The sequence below is a fragment of the Ochotona curzoniae genome, unplaced genomic scaffold, assembly GCF_017591425.1.
Source record: "Ochotona curzoniae isolate NIBS_2020 unplaced genomic scaffold, NIBS_Ocur_1.0 contig_883, whole genome shotgun sequence".
Classification (NCBI taxonomy): domain Eukaryota; kingdom Metazoa; phylum Chordata; class Mammalia; order Lagomorpha; family Ochotonidae; genus Ochotona; species Ochotona curzoniae.
In genome coordinates this window covers 48,563,055-48,586,863 of record NW_024466599.1, presented here as the reverse complement: position 1 = coordinate 48,586,863, position 23,809 = coordinate 48,563,055, and the positions used below count along the sequence as shown (strand labels likewise).

Genomic DNA, 23,809 nt, shown 5'->3' with positions numbered 1-23,809 from the left:
GGAAGCCATGCAGCCCTAAACATGTGCTTGTGAAACCAGAAAAATGCCCAGATGGCTTCACTTTTCACTTTTTTTTTTTTTACCAAGACATCAAGGTGAAAAAAAAAAGCCCGAGTTGCCTCTGTGTATCTGATATATATACAATCTCTTGTATATATAAATACACAATGTTTGTGCTTGTATGCGTACTCCATCTACAGCGTATAATATGTTCCATATTATACAACCTGCGTGTACCCCAAGAACAAGCTCTGTGTTGACTCTGCAGCCATGCCTTTCGTCTCAAGCAGTAGTTCTGGTGTGCCCACTGCTGCTGTCCTGGACCTTGGCTTGCTGCTGTTACACACATCAGCATTCTGAGGACAAAGAAGAAAAACCTGGATTCTGTTTGAAACCACCCCCATGCCTCAAAAGCAGTAATGAGTGTGAGAGAAGCGTCTGACTGGGAGGGCTGGCTTGCCCCCAGCACGCCCGCCCCAAGGCTGCTCAGTCTGGACGCAATGATGTCAGCCGGGAGTGTCATTCGGTAGCATGTGTCCTTTGCCCATTCTTCGCTGGTGATTATAGTACCATTTGGCCCAGTTATCACATATGATTACATAACATGTTTTGATGGAAGACTTTGTGAGAAAATAAAGGTACCTTGTTTCCCAACATGCACACAACAAAAGCAAAGCTGTAAGCCATTCCAGCAGGCATGGCTGACCCATCTACCAAGCAACACTGGGAACTACTAAGCTAAATTAGGAGTTGATTTGGCAACAAAGTAAGCATTGTGTGTGCCGCCCGGTGACACCCAGGAGGCAGTGGCCGTCTCCGAGCTGGTCCCCCGGGCACACTGGTAAAGCCCCGTGGGTGTGCGGAGGCTTTGCCAAGGCTGCCCGCTCGCTCTCTGTGCTCTAAGCGCATTAGTACAGAGATGCCGGGTTAGGAGAGTCGTCCAGCTTTGTGGGCTGGTGCACTCTTGCCTTTCTGTCTTAGTTCTTCGCTGGCATGCCAGGCAAGCATGGTTTGTGCCATCCAGGAATGTCTGGGCACCTGGAAAATGCTTGTGCATGAATGAGTGGTCGGTCACTAACGCTGCTCTAAACTGTATTAAGTTTCTCACTTGGCTTTATTTGCTGCTTACAAGGGGATCAAGGTAATCCTTTCCTTTTGCTTATCCCAAGATCAAGAATGAGTGGATTTGGCATCTGCAGTGGGAGTTGGGGCAAGTCCCTAGACCCATGCTAGTTTCAAGGGAACCCTGCATCACCAAGAACTTGTCTAGTTGTCTAGTAGGTGGCTAGCAGCTGCCTGGCTAACTTTCAGGCCCACAGGCCGGAAGGGAGAGGGAAAGATGGCCCTTTGATATGCTAGTAGCAGGTAGACACAGACCACGAGGCTGCAGGAGGGAGCAGGGAGGCCAAGAGCTGTCTTTGTGCCTTCATATGCTCCTCGCCCTTCCATGTGGAGAGACCAACCCCAGGCATTTTGCACATGCCTTTTACGGCCCGTGTTACACCTCTCTGTGACCTTTGCCCACCTGAATCTAAGCCTTGGCAAGTCGCTGTCTGTCAAGTGGCCAGTGGGTTCAGGAAATCAGACCCCATCCTTTTCAGGCCTGGGGTCCCCTCTGGTCTAGGTACCCTTCCTGGCTCCAGGGTAGCACTGGGTTTAGGCAGGAAGAACTGAACCCAGCTTGGAATCCTTGGTGGGAGGCCACCACAGCACAGTGGACCCAGGGTCTGCCCCACAGGGGCTATTTGTTTAGGAGCCACTTCTCCCCTTGGGTAAGGAGTGGGGTCCGGGCAGAGCCAGACCTAGCCCCAGGACAGGGCCCCTTGGGTGGTCAGAGCCATCTGGGTGGGCAGAGCCTGATGCCACCTCCATGGTGGCACTGGACATGAACCCTCCCTGCCTTGTGTGTAATGCTGTGCCTCCTTCAACCACACTCTCTCCCAGACCGCCCGTCAGCCGAGCGGCCCCCCAGCCTGAGAAGCTCCAGAAGAACAATGTCACCAAGAAGAAGAAGCTGCTTGAGGTGAGGAAGTTTGGCTGATCCACTCAGTCTAGCCCTCACAGCCAGAGACCTGCCTGGTGAACTCCACAGACCCCAGCCTGTGCGCCCATGGCCCTGGAGGACCCAGACCCGTGCCCCCACCCCCACGTCATAGTGACAGACCATGATCCTCCTCTCTTATCCTGTCACCCTGTCCTTCCAATGGCCAGTGACCCTCAAACCTGGCTCCTTCTCCCACTATGTTGGCCACACGGGCCCTCAGTATGCCTTCACAGACATGAAAGGAGAGTGGGGAGAGAGCTGGCTTCCTGCCTTTCTCCAGCATTGTGTTCCAGCTGTGTACCAGGTACTGTGTTGGGCACTTCCTGGTAAGTGCTTCAGGCAGTCCTGGCCCCAGCAGGTAGGTGCCTTGTAGTTCCCTTTTCTACAAGTGAAGACATGGTGGCTCAACACAGTTGATGGTTGTTAAGTCCCATGTACCAAAGACCTCCATGGTGACACAGTAGAGAAAGCCACTGCCTACAGTGCCACATCCTATATAATGCTAGTTCATGTCCTGGCTGCTCCACATCCCATCCGGCTCCTGCTAATAGCCTGGGAAAGCAGCAGAGAACAGCCTAAATCCTTGGGCACCAGCACCCACGTGGGAGACCCAAAGAAGCCCCTGGCTTCAGCCTGGTCCAGCACTGGCTGTTGGCGGCCATTTGGGGAGTAAACAAGCCAACTAATATGCTATTTTGTTCTTTTTCCCTCTCTCCACCTGCCACCCCCTCCCTCTGTATAATTCTGACTTTCTAAATAATCAGTCAATTAATTAGATCTTTGGGGGGCTGGGAGGGAAGGCCTGTGCACTGGACCACCAGGCCAGTCAGTGGAGAAGGTTTGAATCAGTCATTGAGACTTGAGGATCCACTTGAATAAACTCCCAGATTAAGTGATGCAAAATGCTGAGCTCTCCTCCCTCACCCCACCATTAAGACCGAGAAGATTCTGGCATTGCCTGTGGGATTGAAGTTCAGGTTCTCATAGCCTTGGCCAAGGCCACCTTCCAAGCGTGTTGCCTGTGAGTCCCCACACCACAGCTGAAATCCCGAGCCTAAGCCCACTGGTGCACCTGGCCCTGACTCTGTTACCCCTCTTGGCCTGTCCTCACCCTGAGCCCTTTCACACGCCCCCTCTACTGCAGTCCTCATTGTAGACCTCATCATAGCCTTGATTTGCCACTTCTCTCTCCAGCTGCTCTGCTGGTCTGTACACTCTGGAAGCTAGAATCCCCATCTTGACGGTGATTGGAAAGCTGTGAGTTAATTGAGTGGTTTCATCATGCCGCATTGCACACTCCAGGATGTGTCACTGACCTGGGGGAGCCCCAAGGCCCAGGAGCAGGAGAGCTGGCGTCATGAGCCAAAAGGACTCCGCTGCTCTTCCAGAAGAGACTTGTGTGTGCCTGCCACTTCCCTTTATCTGCTAATCGTCTTGTTCTGTGCAGTCTGGGCAGGGTCACAGGTGACACACGTAGTTTTGGGGGAGAGAATGAAGCTGGCCACGTGGAAGGGATGAGCAAGGCAGTCCTGGAAAAAAAAAAATAATCAACCCCAATCAGTTGCAACGAGAGGACACCTCAGGATGTGTGAGCTGCCAAAACAAGTTTGGCTTGACCAACAAGTGCAGGTGTTGGGGTCAGGCTTGTGGGAGAAGGGACCATTGTGGCTGCTGTCCGAGTTTGAGCTTTATCCCGTAGACACTGAAAGACAGTGGAGTTTTTTTTTTTTTAAGAGAGGTGTTGTGTTTAGGGAAAATTGATCTGCTTGTGATTGGTGGGCTTTGACTAGGAAAAAAAAAAAGATTTAAAGAAAGCAGAGAAGGGAGACTTCTATCTCCCCACCCAGCATGCTTGCCCCGAAGGTGCTGCCCCAGGGAGCCTGTGTTGACAGCTGCTGTGGGTGAGCTACTGCTGTTTGTCAGGGACTCAACAGACTTAGAGCAGACCCTGGCTGAATGGGAAAAATGGGCAAAAAACAGGCCAAGCTCCAAGCACAGTATTCAGTCTGCCGATCCCAGCCAATCACAGAGCTCCTCTTGAGACCACCTGCCATGCTGCAAAGGCCTGTGCCAAGACTCTCAGGAACCCCGGGTTTGGGGGGCGGGTCACGTCTGTAGATCTGGGCTCACCTGCTGAACCAGGAAGCAATTCTGGATGCTTGAGAAAAGTCCCCGCAGTGCCACGTGTTACTGTGCCAGCATGGTGTTTCCGGAAGTGCTGACAGGACTGTGTGAGGTCTTGAGTTAGGCCGGTAGCACAGGCAGTGTCTTGCTCTGCGCCCACAGCCTCTGAGGGTGGCTCTCTCTCCCTCTCTCTCTCTCTCTGTGTGAGTACAGGAGCTGGCCCTGGAGCACGTGTTTGGCTACAGAGGGTTCGATTGCCGCAATAACCTGCACTACCTTAATGAGGGCGCCGACATCATCTTCCACACAGCAGCAGCAGGCGTCGTTCAGAACCTCTCCACAGGTAACAGGCCTGCCGGCACCTGAATTCGGCATTTCCTTGGAGCTCCTTCACCTGCTTTGTCACTCTTAAGATGCTCAGATCCTCAAGCAGGTTCCTTCCACAGAAGGAACCTCAAGCAGGCCATCCACTCCAGGGCAGGCTGGTCTCGGTCTGAGTGCCCGGAGGCCAAGCCCTCCAGCTTGGGGATCCGCACCCAGCCCGGGCTTGTTACAGACTCGGGAGGGGAAGTTCACATAGACTCGGAGCCTGGACACCTGGCAGAGCAGCCAGCAAAGTGCATGTGGGAATCAAAGGAGTCCCTGGAGACCGTAACCAAGGGCAGAGCACAGGGCCTGTTGGTTCAGCAACTCTGGTTCTAGTTTTGCTTGTTGGGCCTCTTTGGCCATATTTACAGTGAGAAAGGCAGACAAAATCAGTGTCCCTTTGCTACATGGTGACTTGAACTTAAAAATAAAGTTAACATTTCATTGTTTTTTTAAAAGATTTATTTTTATTATTTTTTTATTGGGAAGGAGGATATACAGAGAGGAGAGACAGAGAGGAAGATCTTCCGTCTGATGATTCACTCCCCAAGTGAGCGCAACAGCCAATGCTATGCCGATCTGAAGCCAGGAGCCTCTTCCGGGTCTCCCACACGGGTGCAGGGTCCCAAAGCTTTGGGCCATCCTCGACTGCTTTCCCAGGCCACAGGCAGGGAGCTGGATGGGAAGTGAGGCTGTCAGGATTAGAACCAGCGTCCATATGGGATCCCGGGCGTGCAAGGCGAGGACCTTAACCACTGCGCCACCACGCCGGGCCCAACATTTCATTTTTAAAATGCCTTTGTAAATTAACAAAATCCCCATATGTGTTTATAATGATTATTTGGAAGTCAGAGCTAGTATTCCCAATCCCCTGGTTCACTCCCCAGATGCCCTCAACAGACGGAACAGGGCAGGATCAAGGTCAGGGGTTCCCACGTGGGTGACAGAAACATGATTCTAGGGGCAGCATCCAAGCAGGAAGATGGAGTCTGTGGTCAGGGATTGAACCTGGGGACTGCAATGTGGGCTACAGGCGTCTTAACCTCTGGGCTAAATGCCTACCCCCTTAGCCCTGGTTTGTCACCAGATAGAAATAAGTGCACATTTTTGCATTATTTACTTCATATCTCAGAACAGGTCTTTTGTCAAATACCCTTGTTCCTTCCCAGTTCTAGATAGTTGTTCTTTTCTAGGCTTGGTGGAGTCCTGGGATGCACCTACGGACTTCTGCCTCCCTGAGACAAGGGAAGGCCTCGAAGTGTCCCGTGCAGCCTCACTGTTCTGGGCCTGTGTTACATCTCAGTGGCAGCGTGCCCTTGCATGTTCCACTCGCCTCTCAGAGCTGGGGAGTGTGCAGGAGTTTCAAGCAGCCGCTGCGGAAGTTGGGAGACGCATTTTCTGTGGCAGATGGTATTCCCTGCCCTCTCCTCCACTTCCTGTAATGTGTACGTCCAGTTCAGGGGTTTTTGGTGGGTAAAGTTGTCACCTGAGCCATCTGGATACCCAACTCTGTTAGCAGTTGGTAAATGTGATTAAAAGGGAACTGTGTATTTTCATATCCGTCTCCCCTTTGTGATGCGTGAGCAGGGCTGTTGCACTCCGTGAGCGTTGCCTCTGATCCCAGCCCCCACTGCCCACATGCAATGGCAGTAACCCCTCCAGTTCTGTCAGGGGAAGGAGGAAATCTTGGTCCTTTTGGTCTCTGGAACCACAGGGGGCAGCAGAAGGAATGGAGTAGAGCCAAGGTACAGATGAGAACAGGTCGCACCTTGGCCCCTGCCCCCAGAATGAACATGTAAATGTTTAAAAGTGACTTCCTGTCTACTCAAGGATGATCCTAGAAGTGAGGATTTAGAGGCTTGAAGCTCTGACTTGAACAGGAAGTTTCCAGAGATCAGGGTCGCCCTGAAGGGTCTTCACTCTCCCCATCTCTCTCCCCCCTAGGGAGCCAGAGCTTCTACCTGGAACACACGGACGACATCCTCTGCCTCACCGTGAACCAGCACCCCAAGTACCGCAACGTGGTGGCTACCAGCCAGATAGGTAGGGGGTCTGGGATTGGCCACCGGGTATCCCCTGGCAAGCAGGGACTGTGACTGTTAGCGGTTGTTGGCCAAGGGCGTAAGTGGGCCTTTGCTGCCTGCTGTCTCGCACTCGTGTGGCTGCTGAGCCTCCGGGCCTGTGTTAGCACACCCACTGAAGGGTCATGCTGAGGGCGCGAGGGCAGACCTGGGGCCTAAGCATTCCAAGGACCTGATGTCCCTGTCCCCATGGACAAGGAGGATCATGTTGTGGACCCCAGGTGTCGCATGAGGAGCCCCATGTCTTGAACCCCTGGTGACGGTGCTTGGGAAGCCTGCAGTGTGGATGCCTGGCCCTCCTGTGCTGTAGGAAAACCGCCCAGGACAAGTGTGCCCCCTTTCACATTTGTGATCACATCTGTGACACGTTGGCTTCCTTGTGTATTTTTTATTTTGTCATTCAAGCACAGGTTTTGTTGTTCTGTTTCATTTGCAAAATATCTTTGTGCTTGGTTTCATTGAGCCCATGTCCATTTTTATCTTTGATTTGGAACTTTGTGATGCTGTGGTGACTTGCTGCACTATGGGAAACGTGACTTACCGTGGCTATTGTTTTCCCTTGATGCTTCCTCATTGCCATTGCCCACCCAATGCAGGTGATACCACGGAAACCCCAGGTAAGGCCGCTCGGTCCCTGAGTGTTTCTGTCACGTTGGCTGCTTGTATCTGGCAGATGCAAATCCTTGGCCTCACCAGTTTCCTCCGTGTCAGGTCCTCCATACGGAGGTGTGCGTGCGTGCGTGCGTGTGTGCGCACTGGTTGTCACTATCCACAGTGCTCTTCCTTGAGAAGGGAGTTGCCCATTGTCTTCCTGCTGTGGCCAGGTCGGACCATAGACCTCGTGCTCCCCCGTGCTCAGCTCCTACAGGCTCCCGAGGGAGTTCATGCATGCTGCTGTGTGGGGTTTTGTGCCTCAGTTCTTTGTCATGCCTCCCCACACTCAGGGACCACCCCATCAATCCACGTCTGGGACGCCATGACCAAACACACCCTCTCCATGCTGCGGTGCCTCCACTCAAAAGGGGTGAATTATGTCAACTTCAGCGCCACCGGAAAGCTGCTGGTGTCGGTGGGAGTGGACCCTGAGCACACCATCACGGTCTGGCGGTGGCAGGAAGGTACGTGCAGCCCAGCCGACCCTCCACAGGGCTTGTGCGGTACTGTAGCCGGACTCCAAGCCCTGCTGGCCTTGCTTCCAGACCCGCCAGAAGAGCTGCTGCTGGGCGAGCAGAAACGAGCCTGGAGGAGCCACACTGTCAGGTGCCGCTGTGCCCCCAGCCCCATGGCCAGGGAGCCTGCACCCCATCATGGTGGAAGGACCTGGATGTCGGCAGCCATATCTTTGCTAACAAAGGCTGCATCCTCCCTGTTTCTAACTCCCCACCGTCCTACCCCAACTTCCTTGTCCTTGGAAACCTTTTTGGGACTCCTCGGCTTCTGTCACAGCCATCACTTTGGTTGCTTTGTGATAAGAACAGGGAAAATGTTTGGCCATAGGAGTTTGAAACAAATCTTGATTTTTATTCTTTTTTCTTTTTTAATTTTTTAGACATGGTGATTCATCTCACAATTGAGGGTTAAATTTGATACAGCAGGATTTCATTTTGTCCTCCCCAGCGCGCGCGCGTGCGCGCACACACACACACACACACACACACACACACACACACACACACATTTTTACACACATACCCTCTACTTACCTAAACCCACCAAACCACCCCCCACACATGTATGCCCACACAGCTCCCTACACACACATCCCAGCTGCTACTACATTGGTGGACCTCTTCAAATTATAGATGTGCAGTTTTCTGAGGGATTTCTCAGGTCGGGCACTGCTCTGACAGAAACAGATCCAATTAGGGAAGACGTTAATGAGGTCTGCCCGCAGCCAGGAAGTTGATATCTGGGGCACACTGAGCCAGGCAAGCGGAAATGTGCCATGCCCCCGGTGTGGGGCTCCAGCTGCCCCATTCTCTCTGTGGCTCCTGGGGCGGGGTAGGCAAGAAGGCCCCAGGAGAGGAGCCTGTGGAAAGGAACTCGAAGGCTCCAGGCCGCACTCAGCAGAGCCCCTGGGGCGCAGGCGAGGCCTTAGTATTCCTGGGACACTTCATTTCCTCCCTCCTTGTTCTTGAGTGTGTGTGCTCCAACGGTCCCCCCCAATCGGTATCTGGGGGATGCACCATTGCTCTCAGGGGAGAGGGGCAGTGAGGGCTGGGGGCTTGAGAGCCCTGTCCCACCCAGCCCAGCGCCTTCCAGCTGCCAAGTGCCAGTGAAGTCCTTCCACGGGGAGGCCTCACCTCCTTGGGCAAGGCCTTCTGGCACTAGATCCTTGACAGAAAGTGGTCACCGGGGTCAGACACAGCCTAAGTTCACTTTCCATCTGCTCTCTTCCTCCATGTGGCCCTGCCTTGGCACAGGCTCTGCTTGCCTGGGCCCTTCACAGCTCCGCAGGGAGGACTGCAGGATCTGGGACTTTAAGTAAGCACTTGGAGAGAAGAGAAGCTTGTGCTTGGGTCACAGTCTCTCATGCTTGTTTGTTTGTTTTGGACCTGGCTGGGCAGTAGGGTCAGCGACAATAACTGACAGCCTTTCACTTGCCATCGGTTCGTCCAGATCGGCCGTGGACTTGTCATCTCTTCTTGTTTATTTCTCTAGTGTGGCTCTCCTTTGCTAACAAGTCCTGCCCACAAAAAAATAATCTGTGTGTGTGTTCAGGTCGAGATGGTTTTGGTTATCACCAAAGAGCTTGTTACTCCTTCTCACTGGAAAGGGGGTCATTTTGGAACTGATTGTGTGTGTGTAGATAGGAATAAACCAAATCAACTGGAATTCGGTTGAACTTATAAAATGCATTATGTCAAGTCCTGGACAGGTGTCTGTGTCGTGTTCCCTGAACAGACTAGAATCCTATGCAGAGAGGGTCCAGGGTGTCCAGGAAATTCAAAAACAAGGAGAGGATGGACAGTGGTTTAGGCAAAACACTCAGCTCAGCATTTCTCTGTGTTTCTGCCTTGACTGTTGAGAGATCTGGCCCTGTCCTGTTGGTGTTGCTGCTTTTATCACTTGCTTGTTTAAATGCTTTCTCTGCTACATGCGGAGGTTTGCCTTTTTCATGCAATTGGCAATTTTTTGTAGAGTTAATTCTTTGGCTCTTGGAAGCATCGCAGATGTTCTATCCTGGGCTGTGGTGTCCTTGGAAACCATGGGTGGTGGGATAGGTACAGGCTCATGTGCAGGGAGAGGCGGGCTCTGCCAGAGAAGGATACCTTCAGGGAACGTCTGAGGAGCCAGTGCAGATCCTGCTTCCTGGGAAAGCCACCTGCACTCTGCCAGATGCACATCAAAAGAAAAAGAAAAGCGGATGTATAATTGTGAGAAAGGGGGCTAGAAGGGATACTGAAAGGAGGAAAAATAATAAGAGATTAGAACTCAAAGATTGAGTATTTTCTTTTTAAAAGCAGAAGATGAAAATTTAAAAAATGTATTTAAAAATGGAATGAGAGAAAGATGGGCTTCAAATACAGGTTCCAAGACCAGAAGCCGAGAAGTACAAGGAGGAGGTGAGCTGAGGTGTGATGGCATGACGAAAACCATAGTGCTCTTGGAGCACTCACCATGTCAGACACCATTCTCAGGATTTGTAACAGTTTGTAAAATCTTTACCAACTGAAAAAAAAAAAGTCATAGGTCATTCTCTTCTCCTTGCACACCTGCTGATGTTGGCAGCACCTGCTATTCTGGACATTTCACAGCACCCTGTCCCCCTCGATGCAGTGAAGATGGCCCGGTGTGAAAAGGAAGTGTGGTGGTGAGGCCAGGGAGGGAGAGCGAGCTGGTCTTTACCAGATGCTGTCCCCAACACAGGTACCAAGGTTGCCAGCCGAGGGGGCCACCTGGAGCGCATATTCGTGGTGGAATTTCGCCCTGATTCAGACACACAGTTTGTGTCCGTTGGGGTCAAACACATGAAGTTTTGGACCCTGGCAGGCAGCGCACTCCTTTATAAGAAAGGGGTCATCGGGTCCGTGGAGGCAGCCAAGATGCAGACGATGCTCTCCGTGGCCTTCGGTGCTGTGAGTTCCCACAAGGACCCCAAAACCTTGCACCTGGGGGAGCAGGACCTTGGCCAAGGAGATGCCCGTAAAAATTTTTCCCTTCCATGGTCCATGAGGGGAGGAGGCTGCTGATTCCCTTTCTGATTAGTAGGGAAAGCGTTTAGTAGGGAAAGAAAGGACACCTACCCCAGCGCGGGGGTGAGGGATTGCAAAGGCAGCCCCGTCTTGCCCCCACCATACCTGGGGTTCCACAGTCGAGAGAGCCTTTCCCTTCCAGTTCCTCTGCTCCATGCAGACCCCCATTGCCACACTTTTGTGGCTGTGCAAAACACTCTCTGCCCACCCATGCGGGCCCTGGGAGGGCTATTTGGCTGTGGATGTGTCCCCTCCGTGGGTTGGTTCCAGCAAGGCCAGCTCACATGCACATAGCTGGGGGACTGGGTTCTGGTGAAGGCAGAGCAGGCTGCATTGAGAAGGACAAGGCCCACGCGCTCTGCACTTCCTCTACCATTCTGTCCCTTCCCTGTAGTCTGGGTCACTATGCCATGGCCCTCGCAGACACTACCTCAACAGCTGGGGTTCAGTAAAGAGGGGTGGTGGCAGGGACCTTCGTTGGGGTGCTCCTAGCATGGAAGATGTCCCTGTGCCTACAGAACAACCTCACTTTCACGGGTGCCATCAACGGAGACGTGTACGTGTGGAAAGACCACTTCCTGATCCGGCTGGTGGCCAAGGCGCACACGGGCCCGGTGTTCACCATGTACACCACCCTGCGGGACGGGCTCATCGTGACCGGTGGGAAGGAACGGCCGTAAGTGGCAACCCCTCTGGGACAGACTTGCTACTCACCTGGCTCCATGTCTTCCTGTGTGAGGTCCTAAGAGAGCCCAGGTGGCTGCATGTGGGCCACCACCCAGGGCTGTTCTGGAATGAGCCAAGGAGATGGTCGTTCCTCTCCTGGTCCCCTCAGCAGCTCTCTGGGGGCAGGGAGGAGGTCTGAAGAGGAGGGAACATTTGCCCTGGGGCTGGGAAAGACGTGACCAGGAACTCTAATCAAATACAGATAAGCTCATCTTCCCCATTCTCTTTGCTCTCAAGATGGTTACCTTGGAAGGCACTTAAGGAGATCTGTAATTTTAGCAGAGAATGTTGAGGCAGCAGAGCTAAAAATGGTGCCACACAAGGGGCTCCATCCAGCCTGTGGTCTATTATCCTGATGCACGGGAGGGAGGGAGGGAGGGAGGGTTGTGAGGAGGGCTGAGGGCAACAGTCCGTGTTGTATCTCCCAATTTCTTATAGAACCAAGGAAGGAGGCGCCGTGAAGCTGTGGGACCAGGAGATGAAGCGATGCCGGGCCTTCCAACTGGAGACGGGGCAGCTGGTGGAGTGTGTGCGCTCCGTGTGCCGTGGCAAAGTGAGCAGGAGCGATGCCGGGGTGGGGCCATGCTGAGAGTGAACCTGCCGGGGGGACCTGCCCAGCCAGAAGCTTCCCTGGGAGGCTTGTTCTGCCATCACAGCCAGCCTCCGGAGTGTGAGTTACACGTGGCCAGAGCTGAGTAGAATTAGAGGGACCTGCCTGCAGTGGGAGAAGTTCTAAAAGGTTTTGAGTTGAGAGTAGCAGTTCACTGCCCTGAAGTGAGTTGCCAGTTGCTGGAATGTTCCAGCAGGGGCTGGGTGACAGCCTTGGGTTCAAGATCTCGTCAGAAGTAGTTAAGGGAGAGAAGACTGAGGAAGAGGAGAAGTAAACAATTGAAGGAGGGACAGATTTATTAAGAACATGTCTTCTCTCAGCTGCTTTAACTCCAAATGTAGCAGAGACGCTTGCCCAAGCCATCCCCAATGGAGTTGTCTTTAAACTACTTTAAGAAGTTGTGTCAAATGTATATGTAATCTGAGATTTAATCCTTTAGCCATTTTTTAAAAGATTTATTTATTTATTGGAAAGTCAGATATACAGAGAAGAGGAGAGACAGAGAGGAAGATCTTCCGTCTGATGATTCACTCCTCAAGTGAGCGCAATGGCCAATGCTATGCCGATCCGAAGCCAGGATCCAGGAACCTCTTCCGGGTCTCCCGACTCTCCACACAGGTGCAGAGTCCCAAAGCTTTGGGCTGTCCTCAACTGCTTTCCCAGGCCACAAGCAGGGAGCTGGATGGGAAGTGGAGCTGCTGGGATTAGAACCGGCGCCCATATGGAATCCGGCGCATTCAAGGCGAGGACTTTAGCCACTAGGCCACACCACCTGGCCCTCCTTTAACCATTTTCACAAAATTTTATTTTGTTGAGAGGTAGAGGGCTTACCCTTCGGCATGCTCCCCAGATACTCACAACGGCGGGGGCTCAGAGCTGGGAACTCAACCCAGCTCTTATGCATGGGTGGTAGGCACCCAGCTGGGCCATCAGCTGCTGCCCCAGGGGCTGCACAGACAGGAACCAGGTCTGAACCCCAGGTGGTCTGGCAGGGGACTGTAGGTGTCTCACCCAGTGGCCTGACCACTAGGCCAAACATCCGTGCACAATGCCCTGGAGCCATTTGCAGCTGTTAATTTCAGGGGCATTAAATACAGTGATGTCATTCACACTGTGCCCCCAGCCATACAACATCTCATCTTGCCAAATGGAAACCCCATCAAATTCCCCATTGCCTCTGGTGGCCACCATTGTGAATTTGACTACTTACTGCAGGTGTCTGATGTAGTAGCTGCCGTTTTTCCAATAATGGCTTCATTGCAACAGGGCAAAATTTTAGTGGGCACCAAAGATGGAGAAATAATTGAAGTTGGTGAAAAAAATGCTGCTTCTAACATCCTGATCGACGGGCACATGCCAGGGGAGATCTGGGGTCTGGCTACACACCCCTCCAAGGACATCTTCATCTCAGCCAGCAACGACAGCACAGCCCGCATCTGGGACCTAGCTGACAAGGTGAGGGACCCCTGTGCTGGGTGGCAGGCCTGCAGGTGAGCAGCACGCGTGAGTGCCAGCTAACCCAAGGCCCCTCGCTGCCCGCTCAGCATTTCTTTTAGTACATTTGCATTAATACATAATACAGTACAGGAATCATAAAAAAATGATTATCTTCTTGTTAGGAAAGAACCCACAGAAAACTTTAAAAAAGATAAATCATTTCTTTCCTGGAAGAGAAGACTGAAAATCACTTTAACTATCCAGTGTTCTCACTTGGGTTAATGTGTGCTTATGAAAATTGTCAACCGGGTTTCTTCTAGACTTTGGGAAAACAATATGTAAAGTTAATCTAGGATTAAATATATATATATATACACACACACACACATTTATGTACAATAATAGAGCAGAGTAGTCTGTTGGGGAAGATAGTGCTTAAGTTCTAATAAATAAAAGCCTTTGTGTTAATTACTATTCAATGTTTCATAATTTTAGTATAAGGGTCTAGGGATAGAAAAGCCTCTGTGTGGTTATGCTCCTAAGGTGGTTGCTAATGCTACAGTATTTGTTAGCCATACTCTCATTTATTGCATACCTACTGTAGACCATATCCTTGTGTGCTGCACCATTAAGGCTTCCTCTACTCTTGTAGGAGCCATGTTAATATTGCTTCCTCCAACTTGGGAAAACTGAGAAGTCAGTCACAGTTGGGATTCCGGTTTGGAACTAGTAAACTCTTCCTCTAGGCAGGGGTTCAGCGCTCTACAGCTGGAGGGCCAAATCTGGCCTGCCTGCTTCAGCAAAGGAAGCCACACCTACTGTTTCCGTGTTGTCTACAGTTGCTTTACAGCTCAGGGCCAGAGATGAGCTGTTGGGACAGAGACCACAGGGCCTGGGGAAGGCTAGGATATTTACTACCTAAAAATGTACGGAAAATGTTTGGCAAGCCCTAACCTTAAACATGCTGCCCACCACCAATACTCCAGGACATTTTCATTGGCAAGTAAGAGAGGTGGTTGCCTCTCGTGGAAGTGGAGGCAGCCTGGTAATGTGGCCTGGTGTAGGGTTTTCTCTTAAGTCAAGTGCAGAGGGCCGAGGGCTCAGGTGCTGTCGCTTTGAATCCATATAGAAGCTGCTCAACAAGGTGAACTTGGGCCATGCTGCCAGGTGTGCAGCCTACAGCCCTGATGGCGAGATGGTGGCCATTGGCATGAAGAATGGAGAGTTTGTCATCTTGTTGGTGAATAGCTTGAAGGTTTGGGGGAAAAAGAGAGACCGGAAATCTGCCATCCAAGATATCAGGTATGTCGGCAGCAGGGGGGCTGGGAGGGAGGGAGGAGAAAGGTGAGCGTGCCTCCCTGTCACCAGTGTCCGATCCAGAAGGGTCGGGGGAATAGGGAGGGAGTTGTTTTCAACAAGTTAATTAGGAAAAGATACATTCTTACCCATTCATTCTCAGATGTGCCTTGGTGAGTTTCTGTAACAGATGAAATGGATCTGACAGAAAGTCACTTTGCAAACCATTGCACGTGTGTCTTTACTTGCTTGGGATGTGATCCAAAGAAAGGTGCTGAGTTCCACTGAGCATCGGGAGGAGCTGAGCACCCGGGCGCCAGAAGGCAGACACATTGTCTTTGGGCATGAGACCCCTGTGCCAAAGCATCTTTCACCTTGACTAGCCATGACTGACCTCCCCACAACTATGCTGTTGGGTGCACTTTTTTCTAGAATCAGCCCAGACAACCGATTCTTAGCCGTTGGGTCATCTGAGCATGCGGTTGACTTCTACGACCTCACTCAGGGCACAAGTCTGAACCGCATTGGTTACTGCAAAGATATTCCCAGCTTCGTCATTCAGCTGGATTTTTCTGCTGACAGCAAATACATTCAGGTAGGCTGCGGGTTTATTTCTGTCTGGGTCAAGCAACGAGAGCCACACCAACAGTAGTGTCTCTTAATTGCCTGTTTGATGCCAGGCTGTGTGCCCACTTACTCTTTACAGAATGTCTTTAAGCACTATTACTGCGCCGCCTCTTTTATAAATGTTGAAACACAAGCTTTGGGCATGAGACCCCTGTGCCAAAGCATCTTTCATCTTGACTAGCCATGACTGACCTCCCCACAACTATGCTGTTGGGTGCACTTTTTTCTAGAATCAGCCCAGACAAGCTTAGAGGATTTAAAACAGTTGAGAAGTATTCAAATGGCAAAGCTTTGTTCTGCAGTAAGAAAAGTGGAAGTCATAAGCCCTGGTCGTCTGCAGTGCTCCCCTCTCCTGCCTTCAGAGCTGTCCTAGACCCAGCTCTGGGGCTGTACTGAAGCCTGGGGTGCTTCTCACTGTGGAGCCTGACCCCAGGGGCACGTGGGACTTGCACTCCAGACAGCTAGAGCAGGTCATAGGACCCCACGGGGTCATAGGACCCCATGGGAACCGAGCAGTGGGGGGAGGTCCCACTGGTGTATCTGACAGAATGTATCCAGCACTTGGCAGACACTGCATTTGTGAGTGAGCCTGGGGTAGGACGGCCACCATGGAAGAAGAGAGGATGCATTCACTCACCAGATATTGACTGTGGCAGATGCCATCCCATGGCCCTGGTCTCCGTCCCCTGAGGGTTCTCGGATGGTGATGGCAAGTATGAAATACATATTTTCAATTGTGACGGTGTGTAAGATGGCCAGGGGAATGTGCCGGGGAGCACCGCAGCAGGTGCTGAACTCAGATTCACTTCCTGTCCCGGCAAGTGATGATTTTAGCCACCTGTGGGATGTATCGGAGTGAGCAAGCAGAGGCGCAGTGACACTGTTCCAGGCACCTACATGAAAATGCTCCTGGTGTGGACAGGAAGAGAGCTGGAGTGGCTGAGGTGGGAGTGCTGCAGGCAGCAGGGCTGCAGATGGAGGCCAAGTTTGGACAGTGGACAAAGGGGCCCATCTGCCCTCAAAAACTCCTGAGCTGCCTTCCACGAGCATCCTTGGCTCGCCTCCTTACTTAAGGTTCTGGCTGCCCTGAGAACAGGATCCTTGCAATCCAGTCACCTGGAGCCATCTCCAAGTAACACCTTCCCAAGTTTCCAACACAGTAGTTCTGGGCCCCACAAAGTGCATTTCTCAACAATTTTCAGAGGCTGCTGATATTGCTAGTCAGGGAACCACACTTGTAGAACCAGTGCATTAGGGCTTTGGAAAATAACGAAGCTGAAAAAAAGTCCCATTCTGTGAATTTTGCCCTGAGTTGCCCACAGGCTTGGCAGCCTGGAGCTGAGCTTGAGCTTGGAGAACACTAGGCCCATGTTCTAGAGGACAGGACACCGGGCACAGTCAGTGCAGCTGTGAAAGGAAACTGCTGATGTGTGTTCCCTTCCCCTTGCAGGTGTCCACAGGAGCCTATAAGCGGCAGGTGCATGAAGTCCCCCTAGGGAAGCAGGTAACGGAAGCCATGGTCATTGAGAAGATCACCTGGGCCTCCTGGACAAGGTGACTAGAGAACATATCTTGAGGCAAAAGTCACAAGGGGGTCTCTTACTGTAGGCTTACCCCCAAGTGTGGCTAGACCAAGCGTGGCTAGAATCTGAGGTAGCTCCAGTATGGAGCTTGGGGGTGGCGAGGGTGTGAACTAGGAGGTTTTTTGTATGCATCTAGCCTACTGGATTTGATTGGATCTGAATTTTAGAAGTGCAAAGTCCTCTTTTTGGTGTGTCCTGCACGAGACCTACATACTCCTAACCATATCCAACAAGTGCGAAGGGAAAGCATCTCCTGCCTCTTGGCCAAGCTCAGATGCACAGGCAGGCCTCATGTCACAAGGGAGAGGGAATGAGAGAGAGAACTGCTGAACAGGGGATCAGAATGCCTGGCCAACTCAAGGGAAAGGAGCTTCCCATGTCCCGAGGTGGAGCTAACTTTCTTCCTAGGGTATAAGGCACTGAGGCACAGTGGCGCGGTGGAGGTGGGGAGGGGGTGGAACACAACTGGTCATGCATACAGAGGAGAAAGGCACTTCCGTACCAAGCCAGGGCAGCCCCACATCCCTACTGAATTGGGTCTGGTATCCTTGGGAAGGGGTGGTGGATCCCAGCAAACTTTCGTCCCTTGTCTTCCTTCCAACACCTCTTCCCGTGGGGATAGCATTCTGGGAGATGAAGTCCTTGGAATCTGGCCTCGGAATGCAGACAAGGCTGATGTCAACTGCGCATGTGTGACCCACGCTGGCCTGAACATCGTCACAGGAGATGATTTTGGGCTAGTGAAGCTCTTTGATTTTCCATGCACAGAAAAATTTGTGAGTTTTCCTCTGAGTTAAGGTCCCTGTACCTCCTGAGTCTGCCAGAGGCATGGCCACGTGTGGACGGCTCTGCATGGCAGGCATCTTGTCCCAAGCCTGTAGAAATTTGCCAGTGTTGAACCTCTCCATCTCCCCTGGAGGAGTGGCCCTAGGAACTGGGAAAAGGGAGCAGCTTAGAGGGAGGACAGTGTGGCTGGAGGCTGGGTGAAAATGAGCTTAGCAAAAGAGGGGCAAGCTGAGGTGTTCACATCAAATGGGAATTTTAGTTGAAGGGAGGTCTCGGGCAAGGGCGGCTGGGGCCGGACAAGATCAAAATTGAGTAGGGGGACAAGGCCTCTGATCGCATTCACTTCTGCTCACAGGCCAAACACAAGCGTTACTTCGGCCATTCAGCTCACGTGACAAACATCCGTTTCTCTTACGACGACAAGTATGTCATCAGCACAGGAGGCGACGACTGCAGGTACGACCTGATGAAGGCACTTCTGATTCCCCTGCTCCGACCTTCTTCCTTCCCTCTCTTCCCTCCCCCCTTGGCCTGAGGGTCAGCCTCTCCCTATGGTGTGGTGCAGAATGCTAACGAGAATACTGACTCTTAAATGGGGAAGGGACTTAGGGACTTACTGTGTGTGACGTACTCAGTCCCTGAATATCCCAGCTGTGACATACACAGTCCAATTGTAATGGGCTTGTGTCCTCGTAGAGTTGTCCTGGGATGGTTAGGAAGCCAAAAGCATGTGACAGCCACTCGGAGCAAGAGAGACCTGCCATGCCTGACTTGACGGAGCTCAGGCGAGGATTGTGTCCTTTAAGCTCTCCCAGTTGATCACCAGTGTTAAGAAGCACAATTAATAATACCACTGCTGAGACAGATTACTGAACCTCCATGTTAACCTGGCTCTGATCTAACAAGCAGGATGAGTTAGCCCAGTTTCACTTGAGATCAGATGAGGCGATGTGTTCAGGCCCAATTCTAGTTAACAGCACAAAGGGAACTCCAGCTAGCTGGTTAGCTCCGCACTGACAGCTTTCCACCTTGAAATAGGCACGTTGTGCCTAAGGAGTGACTGAGAGGGCCAGGACTAGGACGCCTGCAGCCCGCTCCCCAGGGGGCCCCACCCCTGGAGCACCTCCATCCCTGGAGCACCTCCACCCCTGGAGCACCTCCACCCCTGGAGCACCTCCAAGGAAGTAGCTTTGTCCTGCGTGCCCCTCGACCAGGGCGATGCTTCATGGGGAGACCGTCTCCGCTGCTCCACATCTGAAGGAGCCAAAGGCTGTTGCAGAATATGGATGTCGGTTTCTGTGCTAGCCAAGCCCAACTCTGAAGAGGCATAAGGAAATGTGTGTATTCTGATACTCTTAGTGGATTGTTAAGACTGTAGGAAATTCATTTGTACATAATGCCAATCAAACTGGGACTCAAAAGCACTGTGGGTATCTCCTGGCAGCCTGCTTGGGAGCAGCGGCAGGCACTTACAGCCCTGCAAAGAGCAATGACAGCAGCTCCCTGGGAACTGCACCACACACTGTGAGCAAGCTAGGAATGAGACAGGAGTCGGTCCCCTCCCGCCCCCGGCACAGGAGACACAAGGTGTTCATGATAAAAGGGTTTGAGGGGACTTCAAAATCACAGCACCCATGGGACTTTTTAGGCTGGGGAATGCCCTGTGGTCCCTGGCACTGAGGTGACCATTCAGAAGGGCTCTTTGACTCAAGTGCTGCCGGTAAAACCTTTTCAGTGGCACCGGAAAGACGGCAGGAAGCCAGCTATTCCGGCTGGCAAAGGAGTGAAACCAAACACAATACAGCAGACTTCTTTAAGAAAGAGCAGTGTACCTGTAATTGGTGGCAAGACCCCTGCTTTGCTTTTTGAACTCAGAAGCATTGGATCCATCCGCCAAGCTTGAGTCTCGGGTCCTTGGTTCATGCAAAATGATCATTTGTCTCACCTTTTCAGTGTGTTTGTGTGGCGATGTCTGTGATGTCAGCTGCCAACGCCACCACCCCCACGCAGCCACTGCAGAGGCCGTGCTACGGCTGCTGGGACCTGCCTACGATGCTGCAGGGACGCACAAGCCGACTGCTCCCAAGCTGTGATGGCCAGAAGGTAAAGTTCTAAAATGTTCAGATTGTTGGCCTGTTCCTGAAACTCAGTGAGACACACAGTAACTACACTGACATAGAAATCCTGACAATGTAGCCCACTGACAAAATGGAAAAGCCTCAGTTCCCCTAACCAAGATGGAGCTTTTAATTTGCATCAGAATTTTTACAAAAGATGTTTTGCTATTATGTTTCTAAATACTTTCAGAATGTTCATTTTTACGCATAAGTTGAAGACAGCTTGAGGTAGATGCACCTGTGTATTCGAAATCTTGATAGCCTCTGTTCTCCACATCTAGCTTTCCAAGCCAAATGAGCCATGTATAAACAGGTTGAGAAACTTACTTTTTTAATGTTCCTTTGCTGAGTTTGATATCCATTAAGTGCCTTTGAAAGTTTCCAGTTGTGTGGGCTGCTGCCTCACTTCCCACAGATTATCTTTTTTACATATGGTGCTACAATTTCAAAACTGAGGAGGGCTCCAGGACCCTTAGCAGATACATCTAGTCTGTCACCATGTCCTTCCTGTGTTTATGTCTGGGCTTCCTAAATGAAAAAATGGCAGTTAAGTTCTGGAGGGGTCAGAATTGGTTTTTATTGTTTAGTGCCAAAGCCACAATATCCAAAATAGAATTCCAACAAAACAAAGCTCTCCTACAAAATAGACGGGAGAAAAAGGAGGGATGAGCTGATCTGTCCTGTTAAATCTTGAAACAATAATTGATGAGGTGGCCTGTGGCACTGCCCTGTTTTACAATCCCCAGAGTGGGGTTTACTTGGCCCCATTGGTTTGCTCCAGGTACAACTATGAAGGTCAAGTCCAGGTTGTAAAAATTTGCAGACCAAATCCTTAAGCTGGAGATGTTGACAGTTAACACAATGCAACAGTCTTTGTATGGGTCCCTCAGAATCAGCTGCGACAGGTACAAGTTGGACACTACTCATCAGAAGGCGTCCTTCAGGGACACTCTGCCCCAGGGTGGCTGCAGCTCAGTGAAGCAGTTGGGGAGTGGACTGGTGGCTCTGCACACAGGCACCAACTGGTCCTTCCAGTCAGAAAACTGAAATTCTGCATCTTGCGTTCCTGGCCATTTTCTAGTGTAGAGAAAAGGCTAAACAACGAAGCATTTTCAAGTAAATAATAGAGTGGCATATCACCACAGACGTGCTTCAGCATTCTAAGTGGATTAGAGGAGTCATTAAGCTATTTTTATATACCATTTACTACTGCCTTACATTAATCCACTAATAGGTTGTTGGGCCCATAGTAGTCCCTATGCATTTTTGAATGTTTTCTGTAACCATGTTCCTGGTGACGCTTGAGTGATAATTATGTCTGCCTAACTATATTGTACTACTAACCTTTCACACTGATCCAATGTTGCATTGAAAAAACTGATACTAGTGTCTGTGTGACTCCAGAGAAATTCTTAATTTATTTGTAAACATTTATATATGATTTTGTGTATATTCACAAACCTGTACTGTATTGTCTAAATATTGGTGCATGAGTTTATTTTGTTAGTAATGTATAAAAATGCCTACTTCAGAAACATTTTGGTATGTGAAATAAATTTGATTATGTAAGCATGTCCTTTGTTTTCCAAGTGTTCAAAGTCAACACAGCTGCACCACGGCACAAGTTCCCACCAGCTGCTGAAGGCGAGTCCACTGCTGCGCATGTCAGTAAAACAAAACACATCAATTCTATAAGCTTTATTGATACTTTGCTTTTACAGTTCACAATGCATTCCACAGATTTAGTTCAGTACAGCTTAAACCACAATGGTATAAGTCCATTTTATAGTTTCTTGCATAACAATGTTTGATATTTGCAAACAAGGTTTTTGGAAGCATTAGGTTCAGTCCACAGATTCAGAGTTTGTGACGAAAGTAACTACAGCAAGTCTGTGCAATGAAGTTTATGTCAGAGTTCTATGTGTATGGCATTGTTTCATGTTGGAAAAGGATGGTAGTGCTCCTAGAAATATATTTTCTTTTTTCTAGTTTATGTGCTTTGGAACTACACATGTATAACCAATGACCGAAGTATCAAGCACTGTGGGGCAGCTCCAAGGTAAAGGTCTAAGCTTTGTGAAACACTATATATAGATATATATAATCTATATTTACTTATATTGGCAATTAATATAACAGTAAAATTCACAATACACCTAGAGCATATCATAAAGGCAAGCTTTTTTATTCTTCCTTTAGTGATATGTTCTCATCTAAACATTTCATTTCAGAAAACCTGCATCAATCTACACAGACCACACACAGCGCACAAACTGAAAAGTTTTGTCAGCTCCACCTTTCATCAACTTCCCCAAAATACAGCAAGACTACCTGTAACCAAGTGTCATATACAGCTTTCTCAGATCTTTATTTTTGCTTACCAGTGCCTCATAGGGAGCAAGTATGACTATGGTTCAAATTCATACATAGCAGCTTACAATACTTCAGATGATGAACACAGGGCAGTCAAGACAGGTAATTTTTCCTCAATACAGTGCATTGCTAAAAATAAAGATCTGTGAAACTGCACAGCAACGTCAAGGTTTCATTCCTCCCTGACCCTCCCCCAGGTGATCAAATGAAGAGCCCCTTTCCAGATCAACTCTGCTCTTGTGCATCACTCAGCTTTGCGCTTCAATCCAGGGATTTTTGCTTGAATTCTATAAATGAAAATGTGAAGAATCAATGTAAACACCTTAAGTATTTTGCTTTCTGTCCCTTAAAATGCCATCCTTCACTAATTCTGCCACAATGCGGCTGTAGAACCCAAGTCTTAGAGAAAATACTTAGCATGCTCTGATATCTGCCTACAATGTAAAAATGCTACCATCTCAGTATCTGGCACACCTTAGTCCTGAGTTTAAAACATAATAATACAGATTGTAAATACTTACTTAGCCATAGCATCTTTAACATTCTTATTTGCAAGTCCCAGATAATGATCTATCTGCGCCTAAAAGAGGTATAAAGGAGTTACAATGATTTACAAAATCCTATAATGGTATTAGTTCTCTTATGAGTTAAATTTAAGGCTTAGTGAAACTGGTACTGCTGCATCATAGAATGAGCACTGTATTCTGAAATCACAAATTAAGAAATTACCTGGTGCCGCTCATAAATAACAGGAACACTGAAGAGTGAGATCAGAGCTGAAAGAGGAAATTCACGCTCTTAGTACAGGTAGCTCCTTCCGGATCGCCGTGTGCCCTACCAGCTAAGGCCACCTTTTGCTGTCTCAGTAAACTGGGTGTTCACGGATGGATCCATGGCCTCCAACTTCAATTTTCCACTATAATCTCTTAAGTTTTCTATTTCCCTGCAATTTCCCAATGCAGTAGTTTTGCAGACTTACCCAAAATCAGAAGAGTCAGCCCATTGAACAAGGCACCAACATAGGTAAATACCCACATCAACACTGCAAACTGTAAGAAAACAATAGCAGTCTATTACAGATAAAACTCAAGGAAAACTTCTTCATTAAGCTAATGAAAGAATCCCATCTAAATATCAACCTACTAGTAGCATAAGCCATCAAGATTTTCACTTTGCAGTCTCAACTCCAAATTTCAAAATGCTAGTTAAACCATCATTAGATTGAACTTTTTTTTTGTCTGTACTAACAAGTGGTCCATTCCGTTTTCCCCGATCAGAACACATGCCAGGCGCAGACAGTACCATCAGGGGAATGAGGTTTCTGGTACGAAAAACAGCACCTCGACCCTCCTACCAAACAGTGTGCTTCCCTAAGGTGTTTAATACAATCGCTAACACACAATGAATTGCTGTTTGCTAGAAGTTAGTGGCAAAAGAATAGTA

General features: G+C 50.0%; 2 protein-coding genes across 7 annotated transcripts in view; one reads left to right on the top strand and one right to left on the bottom strand.

The window, feature by feature from the left end:
- EML6 (EMAP like 6) overlaps positions 1 to 20,287 on the top strand; it is a 253,275-nt gene extending 232,988 nt beyond the window's left edge. The window contains exons 28-41 of one of the 3 annotated variants that reach the window (XM_040993458.1): positions 1,945 to 2,023; positions 4,382 to 4,511; positions 6,479 to 6,577; positions 7,560 to 7,733; positions 10,486 to 10,694; positions 11,330 to 11,487; positions 11,976 to 12,090; positions 13,414 to 13,602; positions 14,714 to 14,886; positions 15,313 to 15,475; positions 16,958 to 17,061; positions 17,713 to 17,866; positions 18,232 to 18,332; positions 19,830 to 20,287. In XM_040993458.1, coding sequence (XP_040849392.1) covers positions 1,945 to 2,023; positions 4,382 to 4,511; positions 6,479 to 6,577; positions 7,560 to 7,733; positions 10,486 to 10,694; positions 11,330 to 11,487; positions 11,976 to 12,090; positions 13,414 to 13,602; positions 14,714 to 14,886; positions 15,313 to 15,475; positions 16,958 to 17,061; positions 17,713 to 17,866; positions 18,232 to 18,332; positions 19,830 to 19,854 — 1,873 coding nt within the window. In that variant the 3' untranslated portion in view covers positions 19,855 to 20,287. Of the gene's footprint in view, positions 1 to 1,132; positions 1,142 to 1,944; positions 2,024 to 4,381; positions 4,512 to 6,478; positions 7,157 to 7,559; positions 7,734 to 10,485; positions 10,695 to 11,329; positions 11,488 to 11,975; positions 12,091 to 13,413; positions 13,603 to 14,713; positions 14,887 to 15,312; positions 15,476 to 16,957; positions 17,062 to 17,712; positions 17,867 to 18,231; positions 18,333 to 19,829 lie in introns of those variants that run through there. The other 2 variants (XM_040993460.1, XM_040993459.1) reach the window with 2 other exon arrangements.
- A 1,389-nt stretch (positions 20,288 to 21,676) lies between these two features.
- Positions 21,677 to 23,809, bottom strand: part of RTN4 (reticulon 4) — a 56,458-nt gene continuing 54,325 nt past the window's right edge. For all 4 annotated transcript variants that reach the window (XM_040993461.1, XM_040993462.1, XM_040993463.1 and 1 more), the window contains 4 exons: positions 23,346 to 23,415; positions 23,096 to 23,142; positions 22,888 to 22,946; positions 21,677 to 22,653 (listed from right to left, as the gene is read on the bottom strand). In XM_040993461.1, the coding sequence (XP_040849395.1) occupies positions 22,611 to 22,653; positions 22,888 to 22,946; positions 23,096 to 23,142; positions 23,346 to 23,415 (219 nt within the window). In that variant the 3' untranslated portion in view covers positions 21,677 to 22,610. The remainder of the gene's footprint in view (positions 22,654 to 22,887; positions 22,947 to 23,095; positions 23,143 to 23,345; positions 23,416 to 23,809) is intronic.